The sequence below is a fragment of the Rhamphochromis longiceps genome, linkage group LG7 (assembly GCF_057381845.1).
Source record: "Rhamphochromis longiceps isolate RC_006_pf linkage group LG7, R_longiceps_female_GT1.1, whole genome shotgun sequence".
NCBI lineage: Eukaryota > Metazoa > Chordata > Actinopteri > Cichliformes > Cichlidae > Rhamphochromis > Rhamphochromis longiceps.
The window spans coordinates 10,644,853-10,666,786 of record NC_140563.1 but is presented as its reverse complement, the minus strand read 5'-3'; the positions used below and the strand labels follow the sequence as shown (position 1 = coordinate 10,666,786).

General features: G+C 39.8%; 1 protein-coding gene across 9 annotated transcripts in view; it reads right to left on the bottom strand.

Moving 5' to 3' along the window:
* Positions 1-7,257, bottom strand: part of kcp (kielin cysteine rich BMP regulator) — a 39,317-nt gene extending 32,060 nt beyond the window's left edge. For 6 of the 9 annotated variants that reach the window (XM_085412088.1, XM_085412089.1, XM_085412095.1 and 3 more), the window contains exons 1-6: positions 7,212-7,248; positions 6,171-6,279; positions 4,961-5,475; positions 4,566-4,635; positions 3,646-3,917; positions 3,477-3,540 (exon numbers count right to left, since the gene is read on the bottom strand). In XM_085412088.1, the coding sequence (XP_085268214.1) occupies positions 3,477-3,540; positions 3,646-3,917; positions 4,566-4,635; positions 4,961-5,475; positions 6,171-6,279; positions 7,212-7,217 (1,036 nt within the window). In that variant the 5' untranslated portion in view covers positions 7,218-7,248. Of the gene's footprint in view, positions 1-3,476; positions 3,541-3,645; positions 3,918-4,565; positions 4,636-4,960; positions 5,476-6,170; positions 6,280-7,001 lie in introns of all 9 variants that reach the window. The other 3 variants (XM_085412092.1, XM_085412093.1, XM_085412090.1) reach the window with 3 other exon arrangements.
* Between the last annotated feature and the right edge of the window lie 14,677 nt (positions 7,258-21,934).

Genomic DNA, 21,934 nt, shown 5'->3' with positions numbered 1-21,934 from the left:
GACGAGACTAGCGCCACATATGGAGTTGTTTATTTTATTTGTTTTGTATTTTCTTATCCTGTTCTCACTGTCTTTCCTATAAAAATTACCAAGCCACTGTGCATGGTGTGAGTTGTTCTTAGCAGCTCACCCGTGTACACGTTTGATAAAGAAAGTAACTTTGTCTCATTGTGTCTTTATTTCTCCTGGGTTTTTTACAGAGTTTTCCCCCAACATTACCTTTTCTCACTGAGTCACTGATGAACATCTGGCTTTGCTCCCTTTCCAGTAATAACAAACAGCATGGTTCTCATGTGATATACACGGGCTTGCCTTTACACACGCATACGCATTTTATGGACTGTAACCATAACCAGAATTGTCTTCATACTTTCCGACGTTAAGTCAGACAAGTCTATTAACACTGCAGGATATTTACTGTGGGCGAAACAGAATGTTAGTTTCCTGAGGGATTCCCTACCAAACAGATGAAATCACGGTCTTAATAACTTCCTCTATTATGTCTTTGTCCATTTAAAAGATTATGTTTATAGTACAGCAATCACTGAAGAGAAAAGTCACATTTATTATAAGCATTTACATTCCTCGTTGAATATAATTTGCTGACCTTGGGTATTTCAGCCTTTAATCAATGTAATGACTCAAACAATGTGTTTGTGTGCAAGAGAAGGCAATAATCACCGCGCAAACAAGAGGTTAGTAAAGCTGCCTACTGTGCCTAAAGGCATTTCCTTTAGCAAGCCAAGAATGCATTTGCTAAAAGTGTGAGTCCACAAGTGTGTGTAATCATGGTGCCCTTGCAGCTGTCTGCTCTACGTATGTACTAGCAATGAAGCAAGTGCCAAAGGTAGGTCAGTGGGGTGTAAGAAAGGGGACAGTGGGCTAAATGTGGGGGAAAAAATGGGAAAATCAAGAGAATACTTAATTAAAGGAATCCTTAATGAGGCTAGTCCAACATCGGCAAAAGCCCCATGTCTTTGTTTCATATGCACATGTATTTTTACACAGTTTCTTCAAATGCACCAAGGAGAACGCGCAGGAACTGCTTAGTTTCAGTGTAGCAACACATTACTGACAAATTATTCAGTTAAAAGATAGACATATTGTTGTTTGGATAGTTTTTTTCTGATGATGGAACGAAACCATTTGAAATCCTTTTTTCCCAGTATTTTCCTGGCTTTCTCATACCCTTTGGGCGATGATGTGGATCGTTTGTGCCCATGTTCATAAGACAGCCGTATACACATAATCACCCCCCCCCCCCCAAAAAAAGTAGAGAATGAGAATGAATCTAATGAATCTAAGAGGTACTGCAGAGATCATTTCTATGTTGTCACTACAAGTGACGCATTATATGGAATTGAGAAGTACAGAGGTGAAAACACATATGCTGTTTTTTATAATTTGCTGAACTTGTCATTTTCTTCTGCTCACATAAGAGATGCCTTGATTTTAAATGTTTACACATGTAATGGAACCCTTGCCTTTGTTTGCTGATACAGCATCCTCCCAACATGCACTATTTCCAACAGGGACCAAATGAGAGGAAATTAGTGCTGTTCCCAGGGGAGAGGAGGAAGACTTCACAGAGTAGGGGCAGCAACTCGTCCCCGGCCCGGGATGGGCATTCTACTTTTTGCTGGCTGAAAACCATGGCCTCAGGTGCTGATTTTCATTCCTGCTGCTTTACATTTGACTGTGAACTGCTCCAGCATGCTGGAGGACATCACCCGATGAAGCCAACAGAACCACATCATCTGCAAATAGCAGAGATGAGATTCTGAGGCCACCAAAGAGGAACCCTCCTGCTATCTGGCTATGCCTAGAAATTCTGTCTAAAAATTGAACTAAGAAGTAGTTTGACGCAAATCCAAAATTTTGGTTTACTATGTAGATACAGACAGAAAATATAAAACACAATAAGATACATAAACTTGAACAGGAAAGGGTGATAAAATCCACTGACTACCATATATGAGACTAAAGGTTTGCATTCTGTAAATAACAAATCAAAAGCCGATGACAATGAAAGAGAATACTTCATACACTATTAGAAACTAAAAGAAAGCTATAGTAATACAAAACCTGAAAGAAGGTGGCTTCTAAGCTTGCCTTCATTAGCAATTGTGACCAACCTCAAGCCGTTCTGAAGCTCTGCCATGTAATTCAACATAAGGAAATAGTCAAGTAAGACATATTTGGATGCAAATGATCATTTCCCAAATGTTGCCAATACAAACAAATGCAGTAGAATTTTAAACATAGTTTAAAAGATAAAAGCCATTTTATGAAAGCTTGACCTTATTTAACCTTGAAGAAAAGATCAGAGGTAAAAAGTAATGTAAATGGTCTGTATTTGTGTAGCGCTTTTACTAGTGCCTAAGGACCCCAAAGCGCTTTACACAACCAGTCATCCACCCATTGGTGATGGCAAGCTACATTGTAGCCACAGCCACCCTGGGGCGCACTGACAGAGGCGAGGCTCCTGGACACTGGCGCCACCGGGCCCTCTGACCACCACCAGTAGGCAACGGATGAAGTGTCTTGCCCAAGGACACAACGACTGAGACTGTCCAAGCCGGGGCTCGAACCGGCAACCTTCCAATTACAAGGCGAACTCCCAACTCTTGAGCCACGATCGCAATACTTAAAATCCCCATATGCCCTATTTTATACTTATATGTTGTCAACACAAATAATGGCAGTAAGAAAAAAAGTTTTAAATAGTTCTATGTAGCATTATCATCACTTTGACCTTTGGATCAATCTATTGATCTTGAAGGAAAGGTCAGAGGTCAAATATGACATTTTAAATCTTTATATGGTACTTTCTCTACATTGACAATACACACCACACTTAAGAATTATAGTTTCTAATTTATTAGGCTTTTTGTCAGTTTTTCACCAATAAAGTTCACCTTGAAGACCTCGGTGGATCTAAGCCAAATTTTAAAGGATTGTTAACATCACCCCACGCTGGACTTTTACAAAGTTTTATCAGCGATCATTCAAAACCTTATGAGATTTTATATTTACAGACAGTATAACAGACATACACAGAGGAGGAAGGAGGAATTCTCTTAAGGAATCTCTGAGAAACACAAATTTAATGCCAATCTTTTCATGTATAATTGTGTCAGTATCATTGTTGAAAGGCCCTGAATACATTTTCACCACACAGAGGTTGGACAGCAGTGTTCTTCATAAACATTTTATGAAGCTAGTCTAGTTGACTTCAGTGTGGGTCAAAAATACCTGCCTGTTCTGTTTGTGTCCCCCAGGAAAAACAAAAGCCGTGATAGCTATCAGTAAAGAGCTACTAATTATGTGCAATATTGTTGCTGACAGGAGACACAAAGACATATTTACATTTTCTCCGTATCTTCGTGAATACAACGAATTTAAAATTTGAAAAAACAAAACAATAACATAAAACACCCGTGACAGATCTCACAAACAGACAGAAGCTTAGTCACCTTCTCTGCAATGGTCCTTCAGACATAACTCCAGGAATTTTACACGATTTTGTAGGTTTTTGTTCTGTTATAAAACAAACACACAAACAAAAAAAACTTAGTGTACCCTGCAATTATGTTTCATTATATCATTTTTCATGAAAACTCATACACCAAGTGTGATCTTTACCTGCTCTCTTATGATGCCCAACTCATCAGTCAGCTTTGTCATCTGTCTCTCCAGCTTCCTCAGTGTCTCATCTTTCTGTTCCTGAGAAGCAGAATTATCACCTCGAGGAGGCTCAGCTCCCTGCATCTGATCACTCTGGATCTCCTGAGGATGATAGCTGGTTTGGTCCTGTGATCTGTGGTTTGTTTGAAGTTTACTGGGTAAATCATTGTGAGGTTTGCTGGAGTCAGTCTGGGAATCTGGGTCATGTGCATCTGGAGGAAATAGATGATCTAAAATAAGAATCAGTCAAATGGTGGAACTCCTCAGAAGTGAAATATACTACATTTTTGACACATTATAAGTTCTGACCAAATGGCAGAATGATATCATCATACACTATATGGTCAAAAGTACTGGGCCACCTACACATTAAGCTTACAGGCGGTGCTCAGCCATGCAAACATATGCCATGAAGCTCTGGGTCCACAGTATTTGCGCTCAGAAGAGGTTTGAAACTCTGCAGAGAGTTGGTGACTTTGACACATCATGCTCCTGAGCACTTGCCGACCTCGCTCTTTAACTTTATCTAGTCTGCAACCCTCTGAGTTGCTGTGGTTCTTAGCTGCTTCCACTTTGCAATAATAGGAAGTTAGTCAGTTACTAGACCCCGTCGCCAGGAACATCAAATCATCTGCTAAAAACCTTGGTAGGCCTCACTGCACCACTGCCTGTGTGAGTACTCTGTTTCACATACTCTGGCTTCATATATTCACATATTTCTTAGGGCTACTGGGTAATTGGTGATCGGCGTGATTGTGATTGTGAATGGTTGTCTGTTTCTATACATTATGTCTGCAATCGACAGGTGACCGTTCCAGGATGTAACCCCACCTTCCTATAAAAACTGTGACGGACGGAGAGATGGAATCTGCTCTTACCTGTAAGATTGCAGCTCCATGGGCGCCTTGGATATGCTTTCAGTGAAATTTCTGCTGCCTTCAAATATCCCTGCATTTGAAAAAATACAGTCAGTACATAAAATATATAATGTATTTGTTATGTAGAATAATGGCATTGATTATGGATATACTGCATATACTTGGATATACTATCTGATGTTTTATTTGTAATTATGCACACGGTAAATCTAAGCTGACTATATTTCCTGGTACTATTTTCAACAAAAGACAGTCTCCTTCGATTACAAGGTTTATAGGACAATACCTAGTATTGTGTAAAATACAAACAGAGTACTGTTAATAAAGAAGTTCAGATGATGTCTCTCTATGTTCTCTGTGTGGAAGCAAATATGCAGTAAGCAAAGTAAACTCACACTAAATTTACTGCTTCTCTTCCCTAATGTGCTGCCAAGAGTGATGAGAACATCTTGAGGCAGGTCTAGGTTGATCCTGTTCTCATTTTCTATCGGAAAAACTGCAGCTTCTTGACAGTCCACAAAAAATGCCAGTCTGTCAGGCTCCAGGCTCACAGCCAGATGACCCCACTTTTCACTTGCAAAAGGGTTTGTGTCCAGAAGGTTAATGCTGGCAAAGTCGTGCGCTCTTCCTTCAACCTGGTAGTCCACACGCAGGGTGTTATTGACAGTGGAGGAGATGATCTGGAGTATAGGCGAAGATGCAGACGAAAGAGAAAAGATGGTGGCAGTGGATCGAGGCGCCTGGCGCCCCACCACATGAACACCCATGCTACCCTGAAGGTTGGAGTACAGGAAGTGAGAATATTCAGCGGGAAGTGTCAGGTGGGGTGCTCTGTTACGTAGTTTGTAGATCATGCCGCTGCTCGCACTTTTTCGGTGAGGTAGGTTTAGTGCTTCCACAAGATCAATTACTATAAAAGAAATAAGAGACACTGTCACATTCACATCCATATGACATGAGTTCTGGAGTAGAGTACTGTGATTTCTGGGTTATGATGATTGTGAAGCTTTGTGTGAGAGATCTACTGGTCAGTGACCTCAGTGACCTGAAACCAAGATCACCCTTATCTCATCTGTCTGCAATTTCAACTTATGACTCTCTTTAAATCTGATATCTGGTGCTTCAGGACCAGATAGAAATGGAACATGACAATAAAAGCTTGTTTTGTTGTTCGTAGATGTATTTATATTATGTTGAAGTATTGTGAAGTAGATGGACATGCATACAAGGTGAAAAGCAATCACTGCTAGAGGCAAATTGTCCTTTCCAAATGTCAGATTTTGAACTTTTTAAAAACTAAAACTATAGTTTCTTCGAAAATGAACACTCAATATAAACAAATGTGGGACTGGGCAAGAATGAACATTAAAAATCATTAATTACATGTCAGCTTTTGTATTGTGATTTTTTAAAAAGACATTATATCAAGCTTAAGTATTTAAATACCAGGGTTTACTAAAACAAAAAACAACTCCCCACATACCATTTATAGCTCCACTGACTGTGAACAGATTAATTCACACTTAAAGTTATAATTTAAGAAAGTTCGATCAAAACAGTAAAATAAACAATCCATGACCCCCGTGACCCTGTGTGTTAACTTACCATTCTCGTTATCTGCACTAGACTGTCCGTGCAAGAAGAACACGAAGAGCAAATGTATCTCCAGCAGCACAACCGCTCTGAGTTTCCTCTCCATTCTCCTCAGCCAAAAGGGAAAAAAAGCTCAAAATCAAAATACTTTACACAAATATAACAGCATTTATCGTCCTTTTAGCCATGGATCGTTGAGTTTAACGTTCAGTGTGTCACTGCTCCTCGTCAAGCAGACCTCTCCAAAAAGCGCTCAGGGGAAACGTGAAACATCTGGATCTAGTGTTGCCAGATATTGCAGATGGTTTTCAGCCCAAAAGTTATTCAAAACTCTTCAAAATATAAAGATCCTATAGCCGAGTTTACGCTCCACTGTGCTGCTTAGCGTCGAAGAGGAATGAACACAGGCACTGCAGACACACATACTCACACATACGGAGACACACAAATGTGTGCGTGCGTGTGTGTGTGTGAGAGAGAGCGAGAGAGAGAGAGATTATTGCCAGAGGTCTGGACCACAGTCCCGCCTATCACTTGAAAGCAACCCAAACAGCAACCCGTGCACATCAGTGCTGCACTCACTGCATACGTACACTACGTATAGGAGTCCGTGCGCTTTATTCACCGTGAGCACCTTAACTGTACGTAGGTCCCACTGCACCGCCGTGCGTGTGTGAGCGCGTGTGTGTGTTTGTACTCATGGTACTTGTTTCGAATTAACCCATAAAATTTACATGCAAGAAATAACCGCCAAAATGATCCCAAACACCCGGATTGTTGTTGTATCGTAATTTTAACCCGCACGATAAATCTTTAGAACCGCTTAACTGGGCGGAAACCCACCCGATCTTACAACACTGCTGAGTCTCTCCTCTGCTGACACAGTCTTACATTCCCCCTTGGGCAGTGATTAAAAGGCAGTAGTGAAATTCTGTTCATTCACAACTTTTATCAAGATATCACATGTTTTACATGAAAGGGGTCGAGGCCGCAGATATTCACGTAAGAGAAATGTTCAGGTGTGCAGAGTTCATCTAGTTTCTAGTACCAAAAAGACATCCGTGACGGCCTTTTCTTGTCTTGTTTTCCTTGTTTTTTCCTCGAAAAAACATCTCCACCCAGTGGAGACCCCTGTTTCTGGTAATCAGCTAAAACCTGGTATGGAGACTGGAAGGGAGCCATGCTGAAGCATCCCAAAATATTTGTGTGTGTGTGTGTGTGTGTGTGTGTGTGTGTGTGTGTGTGTGTGTGTGAGTGTGAGTGAGTGAGTGAGTGTGTGTGAGAGAGAGAGAGAGAGAGAGAGAGAGAGAGAGAGAGAGAGAGAGAGAGAGAGAGAGAGTAAATGTGAGTGTTAATGTCTTACTGTTTTGGAAATAACCCCAGTTTGCATCCCACTGTGCCTATCCACCCACCCTCTGTCCCAAGAATCTATATCCCTCATGTTGCTGACATGTTCATCACTGCAATGACTCTTATTTTAGATTCTTTCCCATACAAATCTCATAATTCTTAGCTGTGAAACTTACAGGACAAATAAGACATGCTGTTTTATCTTAATGAAGAGATGATACAACACCCAAGTGATTCTTAATGGATGGAGTTGATGGGAGATTCTCTTATCAGGCCAAATTGCTTTCCATCCATTAACTACACAATTACTGTAGATCTGAACAAAGACCCACCCATCGTGCTAGTTAGATGGTTTTAATCAAAGTTACAAGTCCTCCATCCACCCCATCCCAGAGGAATTCCTCACTTAACTCCTAGAGGGTTGATTGTAGATGCAGAAACTCTTTCAAGGAACTGCTGTTTCAATGTAGCACCAGAGTGGCATTTTGTTCTGTAACAATCAGTGAAAAGTAAAAAGCTGCACTCACCATCACTGTATACAATGGCTCTTTCCTTTTGGAAATGTGGTCTAGTTTCACAGTTAATCTGCAAATAATAATAATTTAAAAAAAAAAAACTGCCCAAAAATCTACCAACCCATAGCCCACAGCCCAAGAGAATAAAGGAGTATTCTTAACTGAACCCACATGGGGGCAAAAAAACAAAAAACACCAAAACATTCCCAGTTTTTAGTGACTGTTAATTCAAGTAAGACTGTTACCCTTTCTGGAAAAAAGGCAGATGCTCACATTGTCAAGGTTAAACTACAGGAGGACTGCCGAGACACAGCTGGGGCAAGTTAACAGAGTAATGAAGGAATTTTGAACAAAATCACAACAATTTATGCAGAAACCTCTTCTGGGACCAGAACATGAACTCCAGGTTAAGTATACTATTCCAGTAAATCAGTCCTTAAAACCTTCCTTCCTTTTTTGTTTAGTCCTTCATTTCTTATTATGAAAATATCCATATATAATAATTTTACAAGTATTATATTTGTTTGAAATCCTTCTGACCAGCTCTGTCTTCAAAGACAGACACAATCCTTTATGTAAATAAGTCTTTTTAAAGAACACGTAAAATTTATTTTGTCAAAAAGTGATTGCCGCGTCTGCCTTGTGATAGAAATGTCATTTTTGGCTCAAAGTGGTTTGTTGTTTATGAAAGATTTGTTTGAGAGATTATAGGTCAGCAAGTCATTTACAGCAGTTTAAATACTCCCGATGTGCCAAAAGTGATGTCTGGTATTTAAACTGTTGCACATTATTTGTTGGTCCATAATCTGTCAAACGTAACTCAGAAATATCTTTGATGTATTATCAAGCCAATTTGAACCAGAAACAATACTCCTGCTACAGTATAGAAGCTTCAACCAGGTTTTGGCAAAATGACTTTTATATATGCTTTATTTATCAGGGTACAGCCTGTCAGGGTCTATGGATTTCAAAACGATACCTAATTGCAGTCAGGGTGACGTTGCCTTTTTCAAAACAGATCTGACCACCAGCCAACAGAAATCACAGCATATAACACCACAATCTATAGTAATTGAACCAAAGAGGGCTGGATTGATTATAGCATGTACGATAATGCAATATCATAAAGATACTTGCAGAACGTCATTTCTTTAATGTATATACACTGCTCATACTGATATCATACTGATATTGACTGGGTAATTTTTAGGAACAAAATGACGAAACCTTGGTTGATGGAATTGAAAATGATCAATCTACAGACAGCTGAATACACCCTGAAGATCAAAGAGAAAAAATGATTCAGCAGGCCAGTACATTTCGCTGAAGCTCTATTGCAGCAACTCAAAGTGGTGCTCAGTAGTTTGTATGGCTTCCACATGCTTGTATGCATAGAAGCATGATCCTAATAAAACAACAGGCGGTCTCTTTGGGTATCTCCTCCCAGATCTGGACAGACTGAAGTGCATCCTGGTGCAGATGAATGGAAACATGTTGTCCCTGAGGTGCTCTGTGGATTTAGGTCAGGAGAGTGTGGGCCCAAACAATTATATCAATTCCTTCATCTTCCTTCAAAAGTGATTTCTGGTATTTAAACTGTTGCATATTATTTGTTGGTGCATAATCTGTCAAACATAGCTCAGAAATATCTTTCATGAATTATATCAAGCCATTTTGAGACGGAAACAATACTCCTGCCACAGTATAGAAGCTTCAACCAGGTTTTAGCAAAATGAATTTTATATATGCTTTATTTATCAGGGTAAAGCCTGTCAGGGTCTATGGATTTCAAAACGATACCTAATTGCAGTCAGGGTGACGTTGCCTAGCCTGTAAAAGTCTGTGTGTCCATCCATGGGTATGCCTCCCCAGACCATCATGACTCACCACCAAACCGACCACACTGAATCATGTTGCAGACAGCACAATGTTCTCCACCGCTCCTCCAGAGGGCTGGTCCACACATGGAGGACGAGACCATGACAAAAATGATGTTAGTGTCATTATTTTTTAATGTCCGCTGTTTTTCTGTCATTTATCTTCCATTTTTTTAAAGTTGCTTCTCTGCTGACATCCAGTGGCCACCTCCAATTACAGCAGTTCAAATAAAAGTTTTGTATGTAAAAATAGGGTTGTAGTTGCAGTCACACAGTGGAAGCTCCAACCCCCACAAAACACTAACCCTACATTGAACAAATGGACAGTATAAATTCACATTTATGCCATAGATTTAAGTATTTTTGCACTCTCCTTCTTCCTCCTCTTCTTCTTCTTTTTGTTTCATTGACAGTGTAAGCTGAGGAAGGTCAAGAAGTCTTATTTCTTGTTTTCTGTACCAATGTATTTGATAGAGTCTGTTCACAAAGTTTCTCTCTTGGAAAATGACTCATTTCAAAGTATGCAATACCTATTTTATCATATAATTGAATAAAAAAGTAATAGTATTGGGTGTTACGACCCGGCTCAAAAGCCGCAACATAAAAAAAAGGAGACGAACAACAGAGTGTGGGTGAGAAGAGGTTTCATCCTAAAATGGAAAACCAGGTTGGCTAAAATGGCTGGTGCCACCAAGGCAAAGACTAGTGCACTGCCGGAAAGCTTGCCTCAGGTATGCTTTTATCCACACCTGACTAGGTGTGGCCAATTAGCACCAGCTGAAAACACTGAGACGATTAGAAGCTGCAGAGGGACGTAACAGGGTCTTGAGCCGTTTCTTTATTTTTGAGCCATTTGCTTTAATTTGAGGTCCTTGTGCGCCGGTGGCTATTGCAATGGTAACGATGGTCTGTTTGAAACTGAAGCTCTGGTGCATGTGCCCCCCCCAAAAAAAATCAGCACAGTGCTTCAGAAACATTGTGCCGAGGCTTGGTTCGTCTGAACAGAGTCAAGTGATCAATGACGTCCCAAGCTTCCAAGCTTCATTCGGCACATCACTGCTTCAATACCTGATTCAGGGTTTATAAGGAAATGAATCATTGGCAGGATTTGTGGTGTTTTGGTGGTGATTTTGTGCGAGAGATTGAACCAGTGTGTGACATAATTAGAGACATGGAGCCAGGAAAGGAGGATGCTCTGCCTATTCTAAAATAAAAAAAACAGTTCATCAGCAGTTCTGCTCGCAGGTCTAAAATTTAAATAAGAAATACACTAGACATATAGTTATATTTATAGTAGTATATTATATGTAAACCTACCAGTCCGCTGGTTAATTACATAAACACATAGAGGCAGGGACCTCACAGCACAAGCATATTCCCTATAAGATTGTTATATGTAGTGTATTCTTTTTATTAGTAAAAAAACATCAAGAAGTCACAAGCAAAAGGAGCACACACCATGGCACATGTTTAAACAAGGAAGGCTTACTCATCAAAATGATCTATTATTAATTCAATTCAATTCAATAAAACTTTATTGATCCTGAAGGTTGACCCCGAAGGAAATTGGGTAAATGGACATAACTTTAGTTTTTTCACCCAAAAATACATGTTCTGAGGTCTGTCTGATATCGGGCTGATATCAGACGGAACTATTACATAATATCAAACAGAATATCAATTCAGCTCTGTAAAGTGTGCAATCATAATGAAACAGTTCATCCTAAGTTGTACATTCAAGCTGCTCTTCATATTTTTGGCCACCAGATGTCACCAGAGATGACTATTGAAAAGCTTATAGTAATGAACCGTTTTTTAACACAAGCTTCAACGCTTCAGAAAGCTTCGTTTGGCCATCACTAGTAATTTGTTTTAAATCAGTTTTACAGTTTTTCTCAGTCGCTTTGGTGCTTTGCTCACATCACTATTAACATTTGCACAACAGTTAGTGTATTTCTCAAAACAATTGGTGCAAACTGCAAAACCCACTTGCTCAAATTCGATAATCCATTCCTCAAAAGCAAATATTCGTGTCAATGAAACTGCCATTGTCATCAAAATGAGAAGTCGTGAAACCATCTTTATGAACAAGATAGTCAAATGGACAATGTAGTATTCTCTCAGTGTTTTCCAATGAAAAAAGAAGGTCAGAACTCGGTGACACTACCTGAAAATGCTCAAGACAGCACTATACACTTTTTGCACAGCCATTTATAGTAAAATCTACAGTAAAGTTAGACATTCCACTGAATACGCATGTTTCACATTTTTACTGTGTAGGCTGTTTGTAACATTGTGCAAAAGAAAAATACTCTACAGTCACGTATTTAGAATAAACCTGAGAAACACCCTTTTGGTAGAGCTGTGCACAAATGTAAACAATATAACAGTACATATTGTAACTGAACATACGTAAATCATTCTAGCACATCCAGATGTTCCTGTCTGTCTGGCCACATATTTTCATCTACATCACAACGGATATCATCCCTTGCGATACAGTGAGGAAAGTATTTCCTATAGTGGCGAATCCACCCTCTGCTGTGATCTCGTCACATGCTGCATCCATGGCTGCTAGCACGGCCAATTGTGCATGTGAATGCCGGTCATAAACCTTCTACCTCCAGGCAGAGAAAAACTCCTCAGGGATTAAGGAATTGGGAGTAGGGAGAGAGATATTCAACCAGCATTCTGTCATGTGCCGCAAACCACTGTCTGACCAGATGTGAGTGGTGAAAACGGAAATTATCCCACAACAATGACCTCCACCCCTCTCATTCTCAGGGACAATGTCCCTGTAAGTGTCTAATGAAGTCAGGAAAGGGAATATGGGTGAGCATGCCATTGTCTGAGATGGCTGCACAGAGAGAGAGAGAGAGGGGGGGGGGACAACAGTTGTTCAATTTAGGAGACATTTCCAGGAAAAAATAATAACAAAAGGTATAAAACTTGCTTGACAGAATTTGGTAACTAATTCAACTAATTTTGTATATAATGACTCATGCAATGAAATGAAGACTATTAGTTTTATTGGGAATGACTATTCAGCTTCCAAAAGTATAGTTCATTTTGACTGACATGACATAAGCAAATGATTGTGTTATAAAACGGAAGAGAATTGTATGAAAGCAACTGATACATGTCCAAGAGCATTTGCAGTTTGTTCAGAGGAAGGAGAAATTGCTACTATGATGTGCACAAATGACCAAATGTTGTGGATGTTGCACTAATGGTTTTGAGAATTTTCATTCTGATCTGAGAAAATCACCAAAGCAGCTGAGGACTGTAATAGTATGTATGGGTGTGTTCTCGTCTTTGTGCAGTGTCAGGTCCTTGGAGAAGTTTCCGCTCGAACCACTCACACCTGCTGATAATCACACTCAGCTGATAATCTCATCACTGGGCTCTATTTAACAGGGTGGCTGAGCGTCAGTTGACGCCGGATCATTAAGTGACAATAATCAGTGAAACCCAAGCCTTTGCAAACTAGCTGATCTTATTGGGGCTTGTCTAGGTGAAGAAAACCTCTGCCTCCTTGGCTGTGTCCCAATTCAGGGTCTGCACGCTTGAAGTACGCATTTCAAGTGCGGTTACGTCACCGCCACGCAACGACGGCTGTCCCAATTCGAAGTGTACTTCAAATGCATACTCCAAATGCGCCGTCGATTTCCCCAAATATCAAGCGTGGTCCGGTGCACGCTTCGTGGTCCCATATATCCCACAATTCATAGCGCGGCGGTGGGTCTGGATAATTTTGCCGGCAGAAGGGAGCGGCCGAATAGGTTTTTTGTTTTTTTGTTTCCCAAACTTTATTGAACTTATAAAGCGAACAGTCAGTCATTCCAGTTCAGTTTGTACAGTAGACATACAAGGCAAATAAGAGTAACAATATACAGTACAATGAAATAAGAAGGATAAATAAATAAAGGATAAAAAAAAGAAAAAAGGGGGGGAATGTGACAGACTTCATAACAACTTTGTACTTGAAAGTTGTGACAGCTCATTCGTTAAACATTTCTGAATGAATTTCAATCAATGATAAACCTTTTTTATTGGAAGTTAATTTAAGGGAGTTTAAGTAATATTCAATTTCAATCAAAAACAAATTAAATGATGGGGTTGAGTTTTGAAATTTACATTTATGTATATGGAATTTCCCTAATAAGATGGAGCGGCCGAAGAGTGAACTGTCAAAAGTACTGAATATGACGTCACTTATTTATGTGCGAATGTTTAATAATTAAAGTTACCACAGTGAGATGACTTTAGTCTCATGAACAACATTAACTAACTAACTAATTAATTACTAACTAATCTTACATGACTGTTCAGCACAGAAATGAAGCCCAACAATCATGTTTTACAGTCCCGTGGTCTCAGCCTCAGATACGCAACTAATCAAAGTGATTGTTGAAATAAGAAGAGAAAATGCTCTCAATTATGGAGACAGTCAAATGGTTTATTTATGTTTGATGTGTGCTTTACATTTGTGTGGCTGTTAATAAAGTTAGCGCGCTCTAGGGGGCGTATGCGTTCATCAAAAATGGCCGAAGGCTGATGTGTGTTTATTCCTCCCTAAATGCTGTTGATGAAGTTTGCCATGCACATCGGATTTTCCTGTGCATTTTCATACCTCTGCCAACAGTGATGTCATGACAAAAATGAATGACTAATAAAACATTTTTCTCCATTTCTGTCAAACAATGCTGTATGTAACGTGTCTCGCGGTTAGTATCATGGTTGCTAGGCAACCTGAGCAGCACGACTAAGTGTATACCGTCCCATTTCACAAGCCTCTCACTTCCGCACTTCTCGTACTTATAGTACGCACCGTACGTAGTACGCGTAGTGCGCGTACTTCAAGCGTGCAGACCCTGAATTGGGACACAGCCCTTGTGTGTTCAGGAAATGGAAAATGTGTGTTTGGGGAGGAATCCCATTTTGTTTGGACTGTTGGCATTATAAACAAACAGTCCTAAACTCACTGGCTCTAATAGCAGGAACTCCTGCAATTAGCTCCTATTAGCTGCCATTTGGCAAACCTGACACATGCAGTCAAATCTAATTCAAAAGGGAAAGCTTAGCATCATTTTTAAATCAGTTCTGTGTTTTTCTGTTTTTATTGTTTCTACTGATTTTGTTATGAGGAGCTGAAGCTTAACTAACTTTGATTAATCAAACTGACTGTAAATTTATTTAACACTGCACTGATCACTGGAACCTTTGCTGACATTCTTTTTTTTTTTTTTTTTTCGATTGCTTGGACACAAATACCGGATGTGGGAGGGAGACAGAACAAAAGGCAGTAATTTTTATTAAAAAAAAAACAAAAAGAAAACAACCTAAAGTCCATTAATCAATGCACTCAGGACAACAAAAAGGGGACTTGTAAAAAAAAAAAGACTTGTACTTAAAAGCTAATTGCGGAAGTCAGAACAGAGAAAGGAATGAGAAACAGCTGAACATAATTACAGTAATCAGGAATGGGAAGTAAACCCCAAACAACACACCAAAGACTTGATAATTAACCAAGTTAAACAGAAAACCCAGAAGACAAGTAAGCTGTGAGACACAAACTCACAGTGAACAAGATTCAAAATGGGCAATGTAGAGGCTGTAATGAGAAAATCAAAATCAGCAAATACATCAACAAAAATCTAAATGATAAATATCAAAAAAACAAAAACATAAAAGTCCAGAAGAGAAACAAAGTGCTCCACAAAATAAAGATATCCGGCAAGTGAGATAGTGCAAGTTTACTCTAAGGGTGTCACACAAACACATTTTAATAATGTTTATGACACACATGCACATGAGATAATATCTTGTCATTTGTGTCGCTACAATTATGGCACACCCAGAATCTCACTGAATGTCTCAAAAAAATATCAGTGTAATAAAGCTAACACTGTGACAACTGTTTTATACATATATTCAGTGAATCCTGCTTGTGCCGTGATATTCAGGACTGCAAACCGAGCAGCATCACTGACTTTCAGCTTGTCGTGTTTGTGGATATATGACTGACTTTAATTACGCATAAAATCATCACATTCTCTGTAAGATTAAGGTCAACTATCGAATGGCGTATAAAGTATAGGGCTGCCACAAACGATTATTTTGATAGTCGACTAGTCACCGATTATTTTTGCGATTAGTCGACTAATCAGACTATCATTAGCTTACAGCTTGAAGTGTTTGTGCTAACTAAAAATAAAGACAAGATGGTAGTTTATTAATTTTTAATGAAATTTGCAGATTGTTTCGGTGAAGTTTAATAAACTCCTTGCTTTCTAAAATATAACAGGACACCGGAGTATATTCTCCAGCGTCTCACACTTCTGATAATCAGCTGTCTGCTTGACAGTTTTAGCTGTGCAAAAACTATAACTTTAATCTCAGCCAAACCGATTTACTCAGGAACAAATAAAATACTAAAGAAAGCCAAACAATAACATTTTTAAGTTATCTAAGTGACTTATATATATGTTTAACCTGACTAGCGAAAGACGGCGGTGGGTTTGAAAACGATTTGCCGGGAGTCCGGTGTTCTCACGGCTCTAGTTAGCCTTGCCCCCGCCTAGCTAACGAGCTAGTGGGTAACAGACGTCTCCGAAAACGTCGGAGCGCTTTTGAAAATATGCGGTGTCTTGATAAACTGGGCAGATATTTGAGGTTTACACAGCTACATTCTCGCCTGAAAATATGTTAAACGTTTATTTTGTGACCCAGAAAGAATAATAAGAGTAAAGTTAAAACTACTAGCTGCCGCCATTGTTGACAGCTGCGCTATGAATTCTGGGACACAGCTTCTTCTTCTTCGGGGTTTAACGGCAGCTGGCATCCTTGTACATGCAGTGCTGCCATCTTCTGTTTCAGTCCGTTATTACACTCTTAAATCCTACTACTCATTCCTGCGTCCTTTGTGATCTTACAAAGCTTCAAACGATGCGTCGACTATTAAATTAGTCGTCGACGATTTTAATAGTCGACATAATCGTGACTAGTCGACTAATCGTGGCAGCCCTAATAAAGTAAAGGCTTTAAAACAAAGTAAACACTGAAAGTACAAACATCGCTAATGTCACATAACTTTGCCGGCATGTGGCCAACAGTAATGTTTTAATATCCTTTGTAATTAAACATTTGCACATAAATAAGTGACATAATATTCAGAACTTACTTTTGAAAGTTTACTCTTTGGCCGCCCCGCTTCCACTTCTTTGAAGTGTCTCCCAGTCCCAGTGCACTTGTTAGCATGTTTTGGTTCGTGCAACTGGTCGGTCGGGTTATTGTCTCCCCAGAAACATTTCCGCTGTGTTGTGTGTGCTTTTGCAGCGTTTTTCTTTTTGCAGGCATTTTCCTTTTTGCAGCGTTTTTCTTTTTGCAGGCATTTTCCTTTTTGCAAGTGTTTTCTGAAGTTGCAGTCCGTTTGGCCTCTCAGGGCCACCGTACAGATCTGATTCCACTTAACACAAAAACTGATGCATCAAAAAGCAAACCCGTGACCAAAGACAGTCCAAATAATTTACTAAGAACACTGGATACTAAGTGCACTGAACTGAAAGGACAGCTACCTAATACATTTATGGACACTTTAAGTGATATATTGTACATTGTTGAAGATTACTTGTTTGAAATTATTTAAATGTTTTGTTCATGTCTATGTTTTGGACCATTTAAATGTAGAATACACTCAAATCACTTTTTTTCCCCTTTAAGTTGTTGTCAGTGTCTCATTCTGAGTGGAGGGTTTTTCCTTCTTTAAGTTGAGTTACCACTGCCAGTCTCCTTACAATCCTAACTGAACCCAACATGAGTAGATTCTCAAATTTGTTTTTACTTGACCTTGGATGACAGATTACTGTTGATCTGACTGATTTTTGACTACTCAGTTAAAAAAGGTGACACAAACAACACCTAAAAAAAGGAACTTAAGACACTCGGGAGTTGCACCTCACCAACATGTGAAAATAGACCATCACTTCAGTAGTGTTCAAATATGAAGAGGAACCCAGCGTCCATGCCTGCCCATTACTGAACTCCTGTCTATTTAGCATGCACACTGAGATGAGACAGACAGAGAGTAGAGAATTTTCTGATACGCTTTGAAAAATGGATCTGGGAATGTAAGTGTCATGGTCCCTGTGCCTGCCTGGCCGGCCCCACAAGGCTACATGTGTTGTTTGGTTTTCTTTCTCCCTCTCTGCCTGGGAGAGAGGAGCTCACTGTGGGCTCCCGCCCCTGGCCCACACACCTGACAACAATCAGCTGTCATCACCTAGGAGCACTATTTGAGGCTGGAACACAGTTCCTCTCGTTGCTGGATAATTGTACTACAGACGTTAGTGATTCTCCCAGCTCCTGTGAACCTTTGCTTTGTGATTTGTGAGTGACTTCCCTTTCTTCTGCTACAGACTTTCCTCCCCGGACCTGTGACTTCCCTGCCGTGTGAACGTAGGTGAGTTTGGGCAAGAAGACGTGAGCGAGTGTGAGAGAGCTTCCCCGTGATTCCCTGGAGTTTGGATTTCCCTTCACTGTATATATCGTGCACTGGTGCTGTAAATAAACTGTTTTTGGAGACGTCTAACCGCTCTGCGCTTGAGTTCCTACTACCAGATTGTGACAGTAAGCTGATCCTTAATCACTTACACAATATTGATATTTGTAATGATAATATAATATCTAGGCAAGGCAAGTTTATTTGTATAGCACAATTCAACAACAAGGTGATTCAAAGTGCTTTACAGAGACATTAGAAACAAATAAAAAGCATGATTTAAAATTGATTAAAACAAGCAAACAAACTAATTAACAAACAAACAAAACAGTATATAAAATCAAAACAGATAAAATCAGAACAGTAGATAAAATCAGTAGTTAAATGTAAGTTTTGAAATTTAAGCTTAAAAGTGTGGATTTGGTGCTTTATTCAAATGCAGCTGAGAATAGGTGAGTCTTCAACCTGGATTTAAATAAACTGAGTGTTTCAGCTGATCTGAGGCTTTCTGGGAGTTTGTTCCAGATATAAGGAGCATAAAAGCTGAATGCAGCTTCTCCGTGTCCGGTTCTGACTCTGGGAACTGATAAAAGACCGGATCCAGATGACCTGAGGGATCTGGAAGGTTCATACTGGGTCAGGAGGTCACTGATGTATTTTGGTCCTAAACCATTCAGAGCTTTATAGACCAGCATCAGAACTTTAAAGTCTATCCTCTGACGGACAGGCAGCCAGTGTATCCTGATGAACATAAGGTTGGGGAAAACAATCAGTGAGTGGGATATTTTTAAATGTATTCTTTACTTAGAAAAAGTTCTTGTGTGAATGAGGCAAGTGCTTTGAGTTGTTAGCATGCTGTCTGTGCAGGTGCTTGCTAAGAGCCAAAGTTGTGTTAACAGTATGATGCAGCTGTTTCTATCCTGGAGCTGTCTCCACTTTACCACTGCATTCTCATCATTTCTCCTATAAAAATAAAAGTAATGCTCTGACCCATGAATCAGCTGATTGTAGTGAGAGTGCAAGAATCAACAACGGACTGCTGGAAACCGGTTCTTGATTCCCATCCCTACAGGTTGGTGCACTGAGTGGTTACAGTTGGAGTGTGGAAAGTGTTTCCTGTGACCCTGGACTGCGCCAACACAACAAACACAACACATGACTGATATACAGTGATGGGAATAACGGCGTTACTTTTTTTCAGTAACAAGTAATCTAACTAATTACTATTCCTATCGTTACAATGCCGTTACAGTTACTAACAAGAAAATGCGGTCCGTTACTATTTTTCAACAAACAGACAGTTGAAGCGGTGTTCAGCTTACCGCATCTTATATCAGTTGCACGGAAGTAGCTGACTACGTAAGTAACACACTGTTTTTCTCTTTTTCTTTAGCGTTTACTGATGACATCACGAGCCAGTCTGAACTCTAATCTCTGTCAGTATAAATGACTTGGATGAGATGATGAAATATGTTTTATGGATACTTATGTTATCGTATTACTTCTGGTCCAAGGTTCTGGCAACCTGACTGGAATCTGGTGGTTTTTGAGTAGTAGGAAGTAACACAGTCAATCTTTTTCTTTCTTCAAAAATGTCTCTGATTACCTTTAGTGAACTGAAATAGCCTTTCTATGTATAGTCAATGTCAACTGTACTTGGACTGTGGCTACTCTAAGTTATAGTTACAAGAAATGAAGCAGATGGTGGCATTATCTTACTGTTTTGACTTCTTCGTTAGCTGGCAGGTACCCTGTATCTGATTACTGATTACTGTTTAGCCCCAAAATACAGAATAGGTAATACCAAAAACTGGGCTTGAAGGCCTGATTTACTTTTTGTTTGTAATAGCAAAACAATAGCATAGACAAGCAGCAAAGCCTGGCCGTTGTTGTAGTAAGCATGCAGACTCAAACACTCAGGATCATAAAATTGCAGAATTTTACACTTTGATGTACTGCGGCAGATATTCAGAAAATTTGTCATGTTCCAGTTCTCTCCTTGTGTACAATCTCTTCTAAAACACTTTCTCCGATGAGTGTCCTGTGAGATCCCACAGACTTGCGTACTTCACTCCATTCAAAGCCAGCCCATCTTTTGCCACAAGGTATCTGTCTTCTATCATACTCGGAATCAGAAAAACTACATGTAAAAATTTACAGTAATATCTCAGCACACATGTAGAGTACTCATCTTATATCAATACTCAAATCTTACTGATCGACACTGATGTCTTAGTGATGTGTGATAAATGTGACATTTCTCAAATACACGAGAAATTTGTGACTTAAAATGTCTATTACTGCTATATATGTGATATGCTGTTTAATGAGGTTTACTAAAAGATGTGAGAAAATGCTGAAATGCATAAAACAAGATTTACCCATAAAAAAAACATACACAGTTGTGATACAAAACAAAAACAGGCTGTTCAACGTTCAACGTGTGTGGCCACTACCAGCTCCACCACCATCATCAAGTTTGCTGACGACACCGTCGTGGTGGGCCTGATCTCTGATAACAACGAGACGGCCTACCTGAAGGAGATTAGGAATCTGGAGAACTGGTGCCAGAGGAACAACCTCCTTCTAAACGTCAGTAAGACAAAGGAGCTGATAGTGGACTTCAGCACTAAGCAGGAGAGGAACTACCAGACCCCCGTCATCAACGAGTGCCCAGTGGAGAGAGTGGACAGCTTCAAATACCTCGGAGTTCACATCACGCAGGACCTGTCATGGTCCTGTCACATCAACACCGTGGTGAAAAAGGCCCGACAGCGTCTCTACCACCTCAGACGCTTGAGAGACTTCCAACTGCCCTCCAAGTGCTTTTACTCGTGCACCATAGAGAGCATCCTGGCGGGAAACATCTTAACCTGGTTCGGGAACAGCACCATGCAGGACAGACGAGCTCTACAGAGGGTTGTGCGGTCAGCTGAGCGCACCATCCGCTCCGAGCTCCCTGACCTGCACTCAATCTACAGCAGGCGGTGCCGGACTATGGCCAGGAAGATCGTGAAGGACCTCAGCCATCCCAACAATGGACTGTTCTCTCTGTTGAGGTCAGGAAAGCGATTCCACTCACTGAAGACCAACACAGAGAGACTGAGGAGGAGCTTCTTCCCGCAGGCGATACGGTCTCTCAATCACACCACCACACAGTACTGACCCACACATATGGTTCTTACACACACACTGGACTTTCTGGACTTTGTTTTTGCACAACACTGGTCACTATATTCTTCATTTCCGGTTAATACTTGTACAGCTGCTGTTATTGTGTATATATTTATTTATATTTAGATTTCTTCATACATTCTTATATAGTTCTATATTGTGTATTTTGTTGTACAGTTATTTTATTTTCAACTTTAATTTATATATTTTATCTTATTCTTCCCAGTTAAATTTACCCTTCATTCTAATTTGTGTTGTACAGTTATTTCATTTTTAACCTTAATTTATATTTTATTCCTTCCTAGTTAAATTTACCCTTTTTAATTTTTCATATTTATTTCCTATCTTATTCATAGCCTT